This window comes from Cajanus cajan, chromosome 4 (assembly GCF_000230855.2).
Source record: "Cajanus cajan strain Asha chromosome 4, NIPB_CcT2T_4, whole genome shotgun sequence".
NCBI classification, from domain to species: domain Eukaryota; kingdom Viridiplantae; phylum Streptophyta; class Magnoliopsida; order Fabales; family Fabaceae; genus Cajanus; species Cajanus cajan.
The window spans coordinates 67,664,313-67,680,631 of NC_138520.1; the positions used below are offsets into that span (position 1 = coordinate 67,664,313).

Genomic DNA, 16,319 nt, shown 5'->3' on the forward strand with positions numbered 1-16,319 from the left:
AAAATAAAATAATAATAATTGTTTTATGCGAGAGAAGTTTTAGTGAACGAAAACGTTTTAAGGTATTCAACTTTTATTTTTATTTTTATTTTTTTACAATTAGGCATTTGGTTTAATGAGAGGATTTTTAATGTTTTAACTTCTTCTTTTTAATTTCTATTTATCATATTTATTTATAAATTTAATTATAACATTTTAAAATAAATTATTAATAATTAAAATAATATTTATAATGTAATTTTTTTTATCATAAATATAAAATATAATTAATAGTTTAGATTTAAGATTTAAAATTTATGATAAATAAATTTTTTTGTGATATAAAATTATTTTTAATTGTTGATAATATATTTTTAAAAATATTAAGATTAACTTTAAGAATAATATAAAAACAATAAAATAAGAGATAAGAAGTTTAAAAAAAATCTTATATATATTATCATTAAAAAAAGTTAAAGATATTCTTATTTTAAAAAATGAACGAAACATGATATCTTATATGACAATATTTTTAAAACTTTTTATTTGATGAGAAAATTTGTAATTTTTTCTTTAATTTCTTATCTGATTGTGTTTTATTTATCATAATTAATTATGAATTAAATAATATCTTAAAATAAATTATTAACAAATAAATAAAATTGTATCATATAAATTATTTATTCTAAATTTAAAATATAATTTATATATTTAAAAATATTTATTTATACAAATTTAAATATAATTTATATATTTAAAGATAATATTAATTTATGTATATAACTCATTATAAATTTTTATTATATATAATAAACATATTTGTATATTGTATATATTAAAATATTAAATATTTTAATTTATTTTAAAATAATATAAATATAATTATTATCATAATTTTAAAGTATTAACAAATTTTATTTGAAAAATAGAAAAATATATAATTTGATTGTTAAAGATAAAAAAAAAAATATATTAAAAAAAACAGAAGAAATAAACATCAACAAACCTAACAAACTTAATGAATATGTAACAATCAAGTCATGGGGCCTACAGGGAAGAGACAAGAATTCAAGTCTATAAGAAACTACTCCCACAACATTCCATTTTTCCCTATTTTCTCAACAAACGTTAAAACGATAACACTTATTCTCTCTCTCATTCTTTGCTCAATTCTGGTTCGTCTTCTTCACTGCAATTTGCGGCAACAAACAGATACCCAATAATTCTTAAACCCCGTAACAGGTAAATTTTCACTTTTTCTTCTGCATCATTTTTCTGAGTTTTTCCTTTTGCCAACCAAAAACAAAACAGAATCGTTTCTCTTCTTTCAAAGTTTGAGGCTTTTTACTTTGTTGGCTTCAAGTTCGAGATCATACCGAGTTTTAGCGTCATTTTTTAAAATATTTTTTCACTGTTTTATTCAGCATCTCGCAAAGTCACAAGCTTCTCCACTCTCTCTTCATACCCCTCTAATGTTCTTATTTATGGGGTGGCGTAGAGGGTGTGCTATTTTCCGATTTTTTTTTTTTTTTTTTTTTGTTGTTGTGATGGTGGTGGAAACTTTACTTGTTAATGTTATACTGGTTTTGTTCTTATAGCGTTTTTGTTGGTATTAGTATATTCCTGTCAATGGCAGTTTTCTAGTTTCTCCCATCCTTTCTTGTAAAAGTTCTTTGTTTTCTTTCTTATACTTTGCCTCTTTTCTTCGATTGAATTGCTGTATATGGTGATATTATTGCCAACCAGAAACCATGGATAACAAATTTCTCTATTTTTTCATCACACCATTCAAAGCATGATGTGGCAAGGACCACAGACAATCATGTGAAGCAATCATGAAATTCGGTGGACAGAATGTAAGGGGAGATTATCAAAGTTAGGTCATGATAAGATGGGAAGTGGAAACACATGCATATAGGAGCTTGTAGTGCCTATTTTCATCCTTGTGGAATTTCCTTTTCTTTTGAAGTTTCACCAAATTCCTCTACTTTGAGAAAATCCACATGGATCTGTGAGCTCTGTTTTGTTTTTGTCTAGCTGGCTTTGGTATGAAATCACTGCTGATAACTTTTAAACAGACACGTGTCTTGTTCATGTCTGGAGTCCATATGTGTTGTATTGGCAAATGCAGTGTGCTTATCTAACCAGTTCAATGACTATTTGATTAAACTTGATTTTGTCGAAAAGCGTGCTGTCATCTCTGGGGTGGATCTATTAAATTTTGGCACCATATAGACATGTACTTCTGTAGTTGTTCAAACCTGTCTTCTTTTTTTCTGTCTTGAATTACTTATTCCTGATATCTCAAGAACCAACTAGTTCACTGGAATAATAGAGGAAAAATGTAATTAATCATTTGGCTAACTTGTCCTCAAGTTGAATCCTGTAAATTTATAAATAAAAGTCAACTGTTGCTGTTTTGATTTGGGGTTTTGATTTCTGTACTCCTTTTCTTGGATTGTTTTGCATACATCCAGATTGTTAAACACTGACATCTGAAAGAAGTTATAATTATTGATAGAATAAGGTTAGAATTTACCTATCATAAGATAATTAATCACCTTTTTTTTTTAATTGATTTAGCTGGATTGCATTGTTTAAGGCTGCCTACTAAATTTTCTGTCATTTTTTCAGGTGTGCCTTCATTAGATGTTATGCCTTGGAGTAGTTGAAACTGTAAAGCTATCCAGGTGCTGCTTTATTCCTTGACGGTTCTTGAAAGTTTCTAAGGAGTTCATCTTCAATAATCTATAGTGCCCTTTACCAAAACCAGGGAATGCTGAAAGATGTGGTTGAAAGTAAAGAGTTCCCTCTGTCAGGTTAATGAGGTTGTAGCTCCATCCGAGCTATCCTTGTTAATCCTTGTTGGGATTGGATATTTAAACCACTGCCAACATCAATTTTATGCTCATGTGCCTGAGGTGGCTGGAAATCTATGCAATTATGTGATGTCAAAACATTATGTTTGTGAAGATGGCTGAGCTTTGAGCATCTTACGTAAGCACGAGTATTTACTATTTGTATATACTTAGTATATTATACAATTGACAGTAGTGTTGGTTGTACGCAAAAAGTGTTAAAAAAATGGATCAGAAGGGAAGTGTGCTTATGCAAAGATATGAGCTTGGGAAATTATTAGGTCAAGGAACCTTTGCAAAGGTCTACCATGCTAGGAACCTTATAACTGGCATGAGTGTGGCCATTAAGATAGTTGATAAAGAAAAGGTTTTGAAAGTTGGAATGGTAGATCAGATTAAGCGTGAAATTTCTGTGATGAGATTAATCAGACATCCACATGTGGTTGAGCTTTATGAGGTAATTGCCAGTAAAACCAAAATTTACATTGTCATGGAGTATGCAAAAGGTGGTGAGCTCTTTAACAAGGTAGTCAAAGGAAGGCTCAAGGTGGATGTTGCTAGGAAATATTTTCAGCAACTGATCAGTGCAGTTGACTACTGCCACAGCCGGGGGGTGTGTCATCGAGATTTAAAGCCCGAAAATCTACTGTTGGATGAAAATGAGAATTTGAAGGTTTCAGATTTTGGGTTGAGTGCCCTTACTGAATCTAAGAGGCAAGATGGTTTGCTCCATACTACATGTGGAACCCCTGCCTATGTTGCTCCAGAAGTAATAAACAGAAAGGGTTATGATGGGATGAAAGCTGATATATGGTCATGTGGGGTAATCTTGTTTGTTCTATTGGCTGGTCATCTTCCATTCCATGACTCAAATCTGATGGAGATGTACAGGAAAATTGGTAAAGGGGAATTCAAATTTCCTAAATGGTTTGCACCCGATGTTCGCCGGTTATTGTCCAGAATACTTGATACAAATCCAAGGACCAGGATATCAATGGCCAAGATTATGGAAAGTTCTTGGTTTAAAAAGGGGTTGCAGAAGCCTACTATAATTGCAACTGAAAACGAAGAACTAGCCACTCTGGATGCTGCTGATGGAGTATTTGAAGCTTGTGAGAATGGAGGTCCTATTGCCGAGCCAAAGCAAGAACAGGCCAAGCCTAGTAACTTAAATGCTTTTGATATTATCTCCTTCTCAACTGGTTTTGATCTATCTGGTTTGTTTGAGGACACTGTTCTCAAGAAAGAGATGCGATTTACGTCGAAGAAGCCGGCCTCAGTCATAATCTCAAAGTTGGAAGAAATTTGTAAGCGGCTTCGGTTGAGAGTAAGGAAGAAAGATGGAGGTTTGTTCAAGTTGGAAGGTTCCAAGGAAGGCAGGAAAGGGTTTTTGGGTGTTGATGCTGAGATCTTTGAGATCACACCACACTTCCATATGGTGGAACTTAGAAAGTGCAATGGGGATACCATGGAGTACCAGAAGCTTTTCAAACAGGATATTAGACCAGCACTTCAAGACATTGTTTGGACCTGGCAAGGAGAACAACCACAGCAACATGAAGTAGTCCAGGAAGAAGACCAGCAGCAGCAGCAGCAGCCTACCCATACTGCTTAGTGCATGTTTGAAACCAAATTTGCAATGCGGATCATCACTCTCTTTTTATGTTCCAACAGAAACAACAAAAAGTAACTTCTGCATCAATTGAACCTATTGACGTGATTTTATGATGTTGGTTCAAACACTCTTAGTTCATGATCCACATTGCATCACTTGGTTGTTTTATGCTCTGTGCTTCTTTTGTCATTGTCTTGGTTAAGTACTTAATTTGATGGGATTCATAGAATAATGTGGTTGGTTCAGTCTCCTCTTGTTTGATGGATACTTGAATTTAAACCTTGTGTACCTAAATTGCAAATTTGCCCAAATGGGTCTTTTATTCCATCCTTTTAGATCATTCTTAATATTTAGTTTGCTTTATATTGCTTCACATGTTTTGAACCGGCATTTGCATTTTGAAGATTGCTTTATATCTGTTTATGTAATGTTCTTAAATTTTTTGTTTCCTATACCCATTTCCTATGAGTTGATTTGGTCAAGTTCTGCCTTATTATATTATGCATTTATTTTATTTAAAAGGGGATTCTGAAACGCGATTGGGTGGAAATTAAAAATTGACAATATGCATTATTTTTTGACTTTTATTGGCCAATTAGTTCACGCATGTTTGTTTGTGCTTCTGATTGGCAATGGACGTGGAAGCTACAACTTGTATTGTAGATAAGCTTAACGCGCATAGTGATCATGTGACGTAAAATCTAACACGCCACATTAATTGCTTCATTGGGATATTGTTGAATAACCAGTAATTATCAAGTAATTTTGTTAATTCAACTTGTGTGGTTATCTGTCATAAAAAAAAGACATTAAACTTACACTGCTTGAAGCTTATTTTTTATTTTTAAAACTTGATACTCCTTTCTGTGAATTGATACTACCTCCGGTCATCTTCTTCTTCTTCTTTTTTGTTTTTCTTTTATTTTTTTATAAGTAATAAATTATAGTGTAAAATATATTATAACTTGTTTCTTATAAAAGGATCAGATGTAGTATTAAGTTATTTTGGCCTTAAATTTACGTGGTGAAATTTAACAAAATTTACATTGCTTGAATTTAATATTATATTTCTTAATGTGAGATTTCATAATCTTGATAGAATCAAAATAATGTATATAAGTATAGAAAATTTATCTTTTAGGCTAGTTTTTTTTAGGTTGAGTTAGATTCAAAATTTTGGATTGATTATTTGTGTGAAATAAAGTTAATGATACTTAATAATGCGATGTTGGAAGGAGAATATTTACTTTATGTATGTTTACTAATCTTTGATAGAGATTAGTTACCACTTTTGATAGTGGAGAATTCATACCAGTAGTATAGTTACAAAAAAAAATATCAATTTGTGATATGTGATTTCTAAAGTTTGTATTGAACTCTAAAATAATTGTCAATTTTGAAATATTAATATTAGAGATTATCAATTATGATTTTAACTTTTAGAAAGGTGAAAATTTAAAAAAAAATATAAAAGCTAAAATTAAAATTAACTTTTTTTACAAAAATTAAATAATAATTCAAAATTTCAAAAGATGAAAGTTAAATAATTTTTTGATAAAAGAATATGCTCTTCTTTTTTACACTTATTACTTGGTGAAATTTTCATTCATTTATTAAATGATATGATTACCATTAGAGTCTGTCTATTAAGTGACAATCACTACTAGAATAAATCTGATGAGAAATTAAAATAATATGTATAAAATTTTAAATTCAAATTCAATTATTGACACTGCAATTCCTGCTAATAAAAAAAAGAGGTATATATATAATGAACCTGCATATTTTCCCCTGATTTAGCCCACAAACAATTCAAAGATACTACACGGACACAAATCATTCAGGTCCTGTATTAATTATGTAAACTAATTGCTGTGTATGGGATGTACACTTATACTTTTGAATTATAAAAAATAAATAAAAATATTTTAGATATTATATTAAAAAAATTAAATTTATTTTATTTCCCTTTAAATCTCTCCAATAGTAAAACAAACAAAAAGTTATTCTTTCTCTTCCATTTTCCTTCAACAAAAAATTATGTTAAATATATATTGAACTTTAATCTTAAAATAAAAATAATAGATTAAAATAAATAAAATATTAAGAAAGAGAGTCTAATATTCATGGACTATCAATACCAAAAATTACAGTTATAAATTAAAAAAAAATTCATTGGTGCGATTTTTAAGATATTTATTATAAAAGTTAACAAATTTGTTATACAAGACAATTTGTAGGTTAAATTGCAATTTTAGTTTTTCTAATTTTGTTTATCTATAATTTTGGTTGAAATAAAAAATATTTAGTCCTTTTATTTATAAAAATATAAAATTTTGGTTTTATCATTAATTTGAAGTTCATTAATTATTAAATTTTGTTGTTGTCAAGTGATATATTATCACTTAAATGACGTGATATTTAGTATCGTGATATATAAAAATAAAAATTAAAAATAATACAAAATTTTTTTAATTGTATATATTTTAATGAGTGATAAGTATTTATTTTATTAATAAATATTATTTACATGATTTCTTTTAGTTTTTTTTTTAATTTTTAATTGTTATGTTACTAAATATCACATTACTTAAGTATGAGTGTACGTTAAAATTTAATAATTAATAAATGTCAATTTTTTAGAAAATTAAAATTTTATATTTTTAAAATTAAGTAAATTAAATGTCACTATTTTAAAATAAAGGTACTAAAATTGCATATTGATAAAAATAAAGAGATTAAAAGTACAATTTAACCTAATTTATAATTAGATGAAAGTGTAAATTTGTTTAAAAATATTTTACATTTTTTGCATAACTTTTTCTTCTCTTAATTTTTTCATTAGATAATGATTCCTAAAAGTAATACAGTTCAAAATAAATTTTTTGGCTAAGATATTATTAAGATATTTTTTTATAACCTCTTATCTTTAATAATATATATATATATATATATTATTTTTAAAATATGTACTAATATTATTATTTTAATAAAAAATACACATGTCATTTTTATTTTTAAAATTGAAGTTAATATTATTTTAAAAATTATCTATAATTTAACATATATCAAATTAGAATAGTTATTTCAAACTATTTTTCTTGTACAGAAGTTTCTTTGAGATTTTTTCATGATCCCTTATCTTTAATAATGTATATCATTTTCATTTATTTAAATTAAATTTAACATTATGTTAAAATAAGTTATTAATGTAATGATTTAGTTAGTCATTATACTTACTACGACTCAAATACTACATAGTTGAAGTCTAAACAACATACATTATAATTTGGGTTTATCATACAATTAGTAACTAGTATCATGTACATACAAGCTATATACAAATATAGTATTTAGTGCAACATAAATATAAGCATTAGTGGATGTCTATACAAGACCTGACTACATTAGTGTAGCCATACATAAAACCTAGGCACCTCTAGCGTGATTAATCACCAAATACACAAGTCATCTTGTTAATCATGTTCTGCTCTCATGTCAAATATAATCATTACAATTTCAATCACAAGGAAAACAAAAGATAAACTTGTGAAAAGAACTCAACATAATATCAAAATTTAACAATGCGCATCAGTACAACATAATCAACATATAAACCACACCATCACATCAAAATATAACAACTCACAACATGACAACAATCTCAACACAACAACTTAATCAATATCAACACATTCAACACAACAACATATTTATTACATTTGATGCGTCATCACACATATCAACTACTAAGATCTCCTATAACACAGTGAACAATTTAAGTAATTAGACACTAACAAACTACAACATATGACCTATCTTAACCAAGTCAACTAACAACTCAATTTGATTTCTCAATTTTACCATTTAAACTAGGAAGTCTAGTACTATTATAAGGGTAGAACAGGTTGGATATGAGTTTACCACAACATTAGCTTCCATCATTAAAAGTTACTTATGAGATTAGCCTACCGGCTATCCTCTAAGTACTTCGATCAACATAGTATTTTTGCCTATTCTAGGCAGTCTTCATCTGCTACACCTCTTTAATTGTTTGTAGAACTAACTTTGACCTAACAACAACTGACTCACCTTCCTTTTACTAATACATACAAGTCTTGCATCTTTTCTTATACATCATCTCAAAAGGAGTCATGTCAATGCTTACATGAAAATCGTTGTTATATATGAACTCTACCAAAGATAATACTTTTTAATAACTTACAATTTTATAAAAACACATTTTATATTATATGTCAATTTTGTATATATTTAAAGTAAATTTAGAAAAATTTAAACATTTTTTTATTTAAATTTATTAGATTTTGAACCGTGACAAGTGTGATGATTGATAGGTATATAATTATGAAAAAAGTTATATCCTCCGACTAATTAAAAAGTTTATTTTTCTCTTTAATTAAAATTTATATCTTATAATTAAAAAAATTATAAACGTCACTCATAATTAATTGGGACGTGGTTGGGGTCAAAATTTGGGAGGATGTATGATTGGTATACATGACACATTTTTCACGTTGTGATTCCCCCGTAGGCTGTGTGGATGAAAGGGCAGTATGGGCAGCTACAAATTCCCTGAAGCTGACAGATCTATCTTACTTACCCTCTTCTTTCTCTCTCCTTCTCTGTCTCTCTCTCAATCTCTTCATTTCGCAACACAATCCAACCCTTTTTAAACTCTCCCATTCGAATTCTCGCACCAAATCTTCTACACATCTTCTCATCTCAACTCAACTCAACTCAACAATCTCTCAGATCTCTCTATCAAAAACAAAAACAAAAACAAAATCAAAAACCCTAGTTCTATATACATATACACAGAAAAAAAAAGGTCTGATGCCCATAACAATCTTCTCAATAAGATCTAACTCGTCACACACGGATTACCCAACAATTTATTGTTAATATTTTTAATCTGATCGTGGGAAAATTTTCGTGCCCTTTTATTGTTTTTACATTTTTTTGCCTAAAATAAGAATTTTGTGTGCGTATAAAATCTTCCAAGATCTGGGTTCTTTTAAAGGCGGTTCTTTTGTGTATTTTGTTACTTTTTATAAGGAAGAATGAGGGTTTTGGTGCTGATTATTGTGGAACATGGTGGTTTCTGTTGGTGGACAGCTTTGTGTCTGTGGGGTGTGGCTGGTTTTGAGGCATAGCATAAAGATTAAAGAGTGAGGTTCAATTGGGTTGATTATTCATGGCCGATCAAGCATTGGAAGCTAGCCAACCTGTGGATTTAACAAAGCACCCTTCTGGGATTGTGCCTACCCTTCAGTGAGTATCACTGTTCTTTGATGTGAATGCTTCTTTGGATTGCAATTGCAAGCATGAGATGAGTAACTGTGTTGTATGCAATGTGGTTTAGTTGCTTCACATGAGTGGTATGAGAATTTGAGTTGTGGCCTGTGGGTCATTTCTCATGAATATAAAAAAAGTGTTATATCCAAATCCAAGTGAACCCCCATGTATGATATTGAGGTTACAACTTGCAAAGATGATAAACTTAACTCTTTTTCTGATAGGGTATCGTACTGTATACTGTTATCCGAATTCACCTTGTGGTTTTATGTGGGGTGGATCATGTGGGTTTACCAGTATTTGGGGTTAAAGATGCTTGCTTAGTCAATGTACCATATACTCGTATTCCAATAGCAACTATTGCTTCAAAACAGAAACTTATGCTTGAGATTATCTGTAAATGGTCTGTCCTGTTTTCTGTATTTGTCAGAGCATTCAAATTCATATTTGATATGTTGTGGTATTCTTTTCAGCTATCAGAACTAAGTGAATGAGATTTGAGGGGCTTGGGGGTTAAACTCTAATGTGGAATTTCTTGTAGTGAATTCCAAGATTTTTCTATGACTAGCTCAAAATTTATGCTGAATGTGCTCGTTATGTATATTTTATATTAATTACCTAGACTTGATAATGATTGATTATATTTGCGTTGGAATATCTAAAAGGTTTCTATTTGTTCTGCCAGAAATATTGTGTCAACCGTCAATTTGGACTGTAAATTGGAGCTTAAATCAATTGCACTTCAAGCTCGTAATGCAGAATACAATCCTAAGGCAAGTCTTGATTGTTGATGGTGAATAGCTCCCATCTTGTGTGTGTGTGTGTGCACGTGTACATTTTGTTGTTATTTGCATTGCAATTTCAGTGAGATTGGCTTGGTTTCTGTTCAGTTGTGGAGTTTGTCTGTTGCTTCTAAAAAATTTCAGTGTTTCTATTTGTTCTAGTGAGGCTAGGTTGATCTGTGATTTTTCTATAAAAGTTACTATTGATTTCGAACCGCTTATCCACTGCATTTTTGTTATCTGAAATCAATAATTAACTTGCATGCTAGAGATATGTCTTTATACAGATTGGTCATTTGTCTGCAGGGCTAATGTTTGTGATTGAATCTTTGCAGCGTTTTGCTGCTGTGATTATGAGGATCAGGGAACCAAAAACTACTGCACTCATTTTTGCATCTGGCAAGATGGTCAGTTTTTTGTCCTGCATCTTTTACTTCTGTCCAGTTTAGTTGGAAATGCCATAAACTCACATGATTCTGCAACTAATTGATTCAGACTGGTTGGTGTTTTGCATATAAAGAAGTATATAAAGAAACTGTTCTATTTATATACATATTTTTGCGATTCCCAATTTGACAACCATTTTTTTGTTGTAGTTTATTTTATTGTTGTTTTCATTTTTGTCTCAAAAAAACGTACAGGTGAAGTTGTACAATAATTTATAGTTAACTACGCTGATGGCAGATATGATTAGTGGACAAGAATTTGGACACTAGTGCCAATTTAAATGCTATATTTATACAATTCAGATTTGTCCATTTTCCACCAGTTTACCGTTATAGGTGTAGAATTAACATTAGGATTCCTCCCCCTTTTTGGAAGTGCTTCTATTCCTTCTCATGCAACAACAAATTGATTAAGCATGTTGCTTTGCTTGCTTGTGACGTGTTTCTATTTCTTATGCCTTTTTTTTTCTTCTTAATTTAATTGGCATGGTTAGGTCTGTACTGGAGCTAAGAGTGAGCAACAGTCTAAATTGGCTGCAAGGAAGGTATGCTAATGGTCCCCCCTCCTGGGCCTCCCTTATACTGTATATATATTATTGAAAACTTTCAAGTTGTGGTTGATTAACTGGAGAACCTTTCCATCAATGTTAGCTAGGTTTGCAGCCTATTCATCCTGTAGTTTATAGAAAAATAAGCTTCTTTAAAACATTGGAGGGGGATGGTTTTGTTGTTCTCTTCACTCATGTATAAGCATGATCCACACATTTATTCTTGAAAATTTATTGCATTTTTTTTACTTGTTTTCTCCCTTTTCAGTATGCTAGAATTATCCAAAAGCTTGGTTTCCCTGCTAAATTTAAGGTACTACATCTACTCCAAAAATTTCAGTTGTTTTCAAACTACAGAAATAGTGTGTGATCATTGATTTATTCTTTTTATTGCAATTTAGGATTTTAAGATTCAGAATATTGTTGGCTCTTGTGATGTCAAGTTTCCCATTCGGCTTGAGGGTCTTGCCTATTCCCATAGTGCTTTTTCAAGTGTAAGTGTGAAATGTCATAATCTTCTGTTTTTCCTGGTGAATTTGTGGAAATATGATCTTGATTATTTAGTCTTGACAAATTCTTGTTCTAGTAATCAGTACTGTATATGCCCTCATTACATGAGTTTATTCTATAGGATGTTGTACATGATTTGATGAATTTTCTTTCTTTTCTTTTGATTTATATTGCTTATATATTCTTCTAGTGAGTCTAATTTGAAAAATGGTTATCATTGCCCAATTGTTGTTTGGCATCTTGCTGTTTGGTATCATATTACATAATTTCTATGTTGTTTCAATTATATACCCGATGTGTGGTGTCAAATATGCTATTTTTCTTTATTATGCTTCATACACATATGTTACTTAATACTTATAGGTTTTTTAATATTATTTTTATATTAGGTAAACTTTTATGAGTTTACAAAGCTCTACTAGTTTACATAAATTCTCGAGTTTGACAATCTTCGTGTAAACATTATGGAAAACATGGATTAACTAGTATGAATGCAAAACAATTCTTGATTTCCATGACAGCCATGTTGAAGATCTCACATTAATTAATGATATGACTAAAGTGATGTATATAAGTGAGAAAGCAACTCTAACCTGACTAGACGGTGTTACACTGAAACTCACATTCTAGCAATTGTGGTTGGGTCTCGCTATCAAGTTGTTATCGAACTATCTACAAATGCTCAATCTTGTAAATTTTATGTGAAGAGTGTGTATTGAAGATTCTGTATCCTGCAAACTAGTAATATGACCAAAGTAGTATATATATGACCCCGACCCCAAGTAGTTGATGTGGGATCTCTAACAAACCAAACAACCACATAACTTTTTTTTTTTTTTTTTAATTAAGTAGAAGTTGTGTTTGACCTATGATATCCATTGCCAATTGCATTTTGCAGATACTTATGTTTTGAAAGTTTTTGAAGTTTTTATAATTAGAACAGGAAGAACGGAGTGTGGAAGTATGTTTAGGTCATGATGCTTGTGTGGTTAAGGGGTGTAGATGATGCAAAGAACCATTTTCAGTTGTTTGTGCCTTTCTGCATGTGCAGTTGGTTACCTACTTTCTTGCTATATACTATATGTTTAGCGAATGAACATATGTTGAACTTGCTTGTTCTTGTTGGCAGTATGAACCAGAGCTGTTTCCAGGACTAATATATCGCATGAAACAACCCAAGATAGTCTTGCTTATATTTGTCTCTGGAAAAATTGTCCTGACAGGCGCCAAGGTATCGTGTTTGGGATGTTCCCTTGTAATTTTATATTTCACCATTTTCGCAGCTGATTCAACTACTTATTTTTTTTTTTTGTTTTTTCATTTTCATTTCTTTAGGTTAGAGATGAGACTTACACAGCCTTTGAGAACATATATCCCGTGCTTACTGAGTTCAGGAAAAACCAACAATGGTATGGAAGTGGCTCTTTTTCAATTGGTATAGGATATACATGTCCTAATCCCTGGATTAGGAATATAACAAATCAATATCATTGTCTCTATTATTTTGTTTTCTTCCATCAGCTATAAGATTATAATTCCATCAAATATAGGGCTAAGGTTTTCCTTATTAAGGACGGATTGCCTCATGCAGATTTTGTTCTGGATCCTATATTTGTAGAAGTGCTTATGTTACATGTGATGTAACTACAAGTATAAACTGAGCATTTTCTTCTTGTGTTTGGAGGCACTTAGTTTGACTGATATTGAGTGTCATGAAATGCATATCTTATTGTGAGTTCTGATATCTTTGAATATTTGCTATTAATGGCAGATTACTGTCAAGAGAAGAAGCAAGGTTTTCTGGCAGAGAAGATCACAGAGCGCCGGAGCTGTAAATATTAAGACAAGAGATATCTGTAATCTGGATTGAGATATACTAAGACAGTCGGTTTCTTTAGAAAAGGGGTCTTGCTGTAGTGAAGTGAAAAAATTAATATAAAACTGTGTATTGAATTTGACACAAAAAAAAGAAAAAGATTTTGAAGAGGCAGAGTAGAAAAATGAAAAAGGATTAGTGGAAGAGTTTGATGGTAAACAATCCTTCTGCTGTTTGCCATCATCCAAAATTCTAATCTTGTACGGTATAGAGTCAATATGTTTTCTTATACGACTGCTGAATGTTTTGAACAATGAATCAAAACATAAAGCTGTCGAAATTACATGAATTTGAAGAATTTTATCTGCCTTTCCTAACTTCAAAATGTTGGGGTTTAGAAGAACTGCATAACGTGATGTAGTTAGTGACTAGTAAGCAAGATCTCTCTGCATTACTGCAATGTAAATCATTAATATCTTTTAGTAAACTGAAAGTAATAGTAAGAATTAAGTTGCGTTTGCTGTGTAGTACTTGAAACTTAAATTGGAGTTTATAGTAACTTAATGCGTGGCAACATGTTAAATGTTCAAAGGTATTTAAAATTCTAGATGATTTTGATTGGCAACATGTTAAATGTTAAAAGGTATTTTCTTACAACTGTATTCATATTTAATAGATACTTTTTCTATCAATTATTTACTTAATTTTTCATAAAAAATAAAATAATAGAGTTGAGATAATAAGATATTAAATAAGAATTTTTAATTTAAATTTACATCTATTAAATATTTCTTAATTAATGTACATCAATCTTGAAAAACTAAAGATTTGGGATAGTAACGTGTATTCAAATATTCCAATTAGCCGAGTTTTCCTAATAGAGAATGTCATTTTGTTCAATAAATAATATTCATTAGTGATGAACTAATAATAAAAAACACTCCAATTAGTCTAGTTCCTATACAGACCATCTTTGGAGGAAATAAAAGAGTTATTATTCTTTGTTTCATTGAAACAACTTATTCATTGTATTTGAAGGTGAAAAATTATCAGCAGAGTAATATGAAAAAAGAAAACATATCCTTTTCTATTTATATTCCAAAAGTAAAAAATAAAAATATTGAAAAAATTATCATTGTAAGATCCGGTTATTTTGAGAATCCGTCTAATTTAAAAATAATTTTAATCTGTAATAATATATAAAGAGATGATAAAACTATGCACAAATCATTAAGACATTTCCTTTCTCATAATTAATTATATCAAATCACTCACTCTTTTATTACAAACTACCTACTATTTTATAACTTTTATTATCATTTTTTATTTTAAATATAGAGTTACCAACACTCTAATATTAAGAAAGATGTTATAAATTTGTATATAGACTATTACTTCAATATAAAAAAACGAATACATAGTTTTATAATAAATTATTTTAAGTAGTGTAAAGCCATTGTCACAAACCGACCTTAGCTCAGTTGGTAGAGCGGAGGACTGTAGTTGGTAACATGCCAAATGGATATCCTTAGGTCGCTGGTTCGAATCCGGCAGGTCGGAATATTTTAATATCAATTTTTCTTTTGGTGCGAAGACTATACATCTTTTATGAGCTATTCGAATAATGTTAGATGGAAAAAATTTAGTTTAACAATTTTCATACTAATATAAATTCTACTATTTGAAAATAAAAAATAATAATTACATTTATTTGTGAAAATATTAGTAATTAATATTGTATGCACTAGTAGAAGAAAAAAAAAAAGACATTTTGTATCTCTTTATAGTTTTACTTTTGAATTGTTTTCAAAGGAGATAATTGATGGGGAAAAAGAAAAAATAATGTGATTTGAGAATAATTAATCCTAGAGATTGGTAAAGCTGAAAGTAACTTAACTAGTTTCACAGTCTTATCAATATCACACATTAAGTCTTTAGATATTGCTATCATTAAAACAGCTCAAGTCATTAACCATCAAATTACACCATAACTTATTAACAATTGCTTTCTATCATAATTCATCATTCCTAAACATTGATATAACTACCTCAAACCATTCATAAGATCAAACACTTAAAGGGTAAAGCTATTCATCATTCTCATTTGCAAATTACATTTTTACAACTTAATTTTTTAAGATATCGTGTGATCCAAACACCTTATCTATCTATTTATCTATCAATATATATATATATATGATATCAAGCTTGATCTTAATTATTTTATAAAGTTAAGACAATTATCTTCAACCTCTAATTCGATCTCAAGAGCTAGTTATGTCATCTACTATTTTTAAAAAATACAAAGTCGCAACGTTTCAGTCTAAATCTAACAGTCTGACTTTTGTTTACTAATTTGATCATAACTTTAGTTTTAAACCTTCTTTTTTGGCGATTCTAATGGAATTTGAAAGATAACATCTAGAACTTAATTCTATCATTTAAGTAT

The 16,319-nt window shown here is 29.7% G+C and overlaps 2 protein-coding genes and 1 non-coding gene across 5 annotated transcripts; all 3 read left to right on the plus strand.

Annotated features, from left to right (window-relative positions):
• The first annotated feature begins 1,063 nt into the window (after positions 1–1,063).
• LOC109818249 (CBL-interacting protein kinase 2) lies at positions 1,064–4,779 on the plus strand. Of its 2 annotated transcripts, none has more exons than XM_020383684.3 (2): positions 1,064–1,221; positions 2,614–4,779. In XM_020383684.3, the coding sequence occupies exon 2, from the start codon at positions 3,064–3,066 to the stop codon at positions 4,450–4,452; it is 1,389 nt and encodes a 462-aa protein (XP_020239273.1). In that variant the 5' UTR covers positions 1,064–1,221; positions 2,614–3,063; the 3' UTR covers positions 4,453–4,779. The 2 variants fall into 2 exon arrangements, with proteins under 2 accessions (XP_020239273.1, XP_029124628.1); XM_029268795.2 differs by lacking the exon at positions 1,064–1,221 and adding an exon at positions 2,483–2,506.
• A 4,243-nt stretch (positions 4,780–9,022) lies between these two features.
• LOC109818252 (TATA-box-binding protein) lies at positions 9,023–14,400 on the plus strand. Of its 2 annotated transcripts, XM_020383687.3 has the most exons (10): positions 9,030–9,301; positions 9,589–9,744; positions 10,454–10,541; positions 10,886–10,957; positions 11,491–11,541; positions 11,813–11,857; positions 11,946–12,038; positions 13,184–13,285; positions 13,390–13,463; positions 13,826–14,400. In XM_020383687.3, coding segments are annotated over exons 2-10 (603 nt in total). In that variant the 5' UTR covers positions 9,030–9,301; positions 9,589–9,667; the 3' UTR covers positions 13,827–14,400. The 2 variants fall into 2 exon arrangements, with proteins under 2 accessions (XP_082929001.1, XP_020239276.1); XM_083072875.1 differs by lacking the exon at positions 11,946–12,038 and having other exon boundaries at positions 9,023–9,301.
• A 936-nt stretch (positions 14,401–15,336) lies between these two features.
• TRNAY-GUA (transfer RNA tyrosine (anticodon GUA)) lies at positions 15,337–15,430 on the plus strand. The gene is made up of 2 exons: positions 15,337–15,373; positions 15,395–15,430. It is a non-coding gene; the product is annotated as a tRNA-Tyr (tRNA).
• The last annotated feature ends 889 nt before the right edge of the window (positions 15,431–16,319 follow it).

Excerpts from the sequence above, each read along its gene's own strand:
- LOC109818249 (XM_020383684.3), top strand. The coding sequence starts at position 3,064 with ATGGATCAGAAGGGAAGTGTGCTTATGCAAAGATATGAGCTTGGGAAA.
- LOC109818252 (XM_020383687.3), top strand. The coding sequence starts at position 9,668 with ATGGCCGATCAAGCATTGGAAGCTAGCCAACCTGTGGATTTAACAAAG. Across the intron at positions 10,542-10,885 it reads ATGCAGAATACAATCCTAAG|CGTTTTGCTGCTGTGATTAT; the intron begins GCAAGTCTTGAT and ends GAATCTTTGCAG. Across the intron at positions 10,958-11,490 it reads TTTTTGCATCTGGCAAGATG|GTCTGTACTGGAGCTAAGAG; the intron begins GTCAGTTTTTTG and ends TGGCATGGTTAG.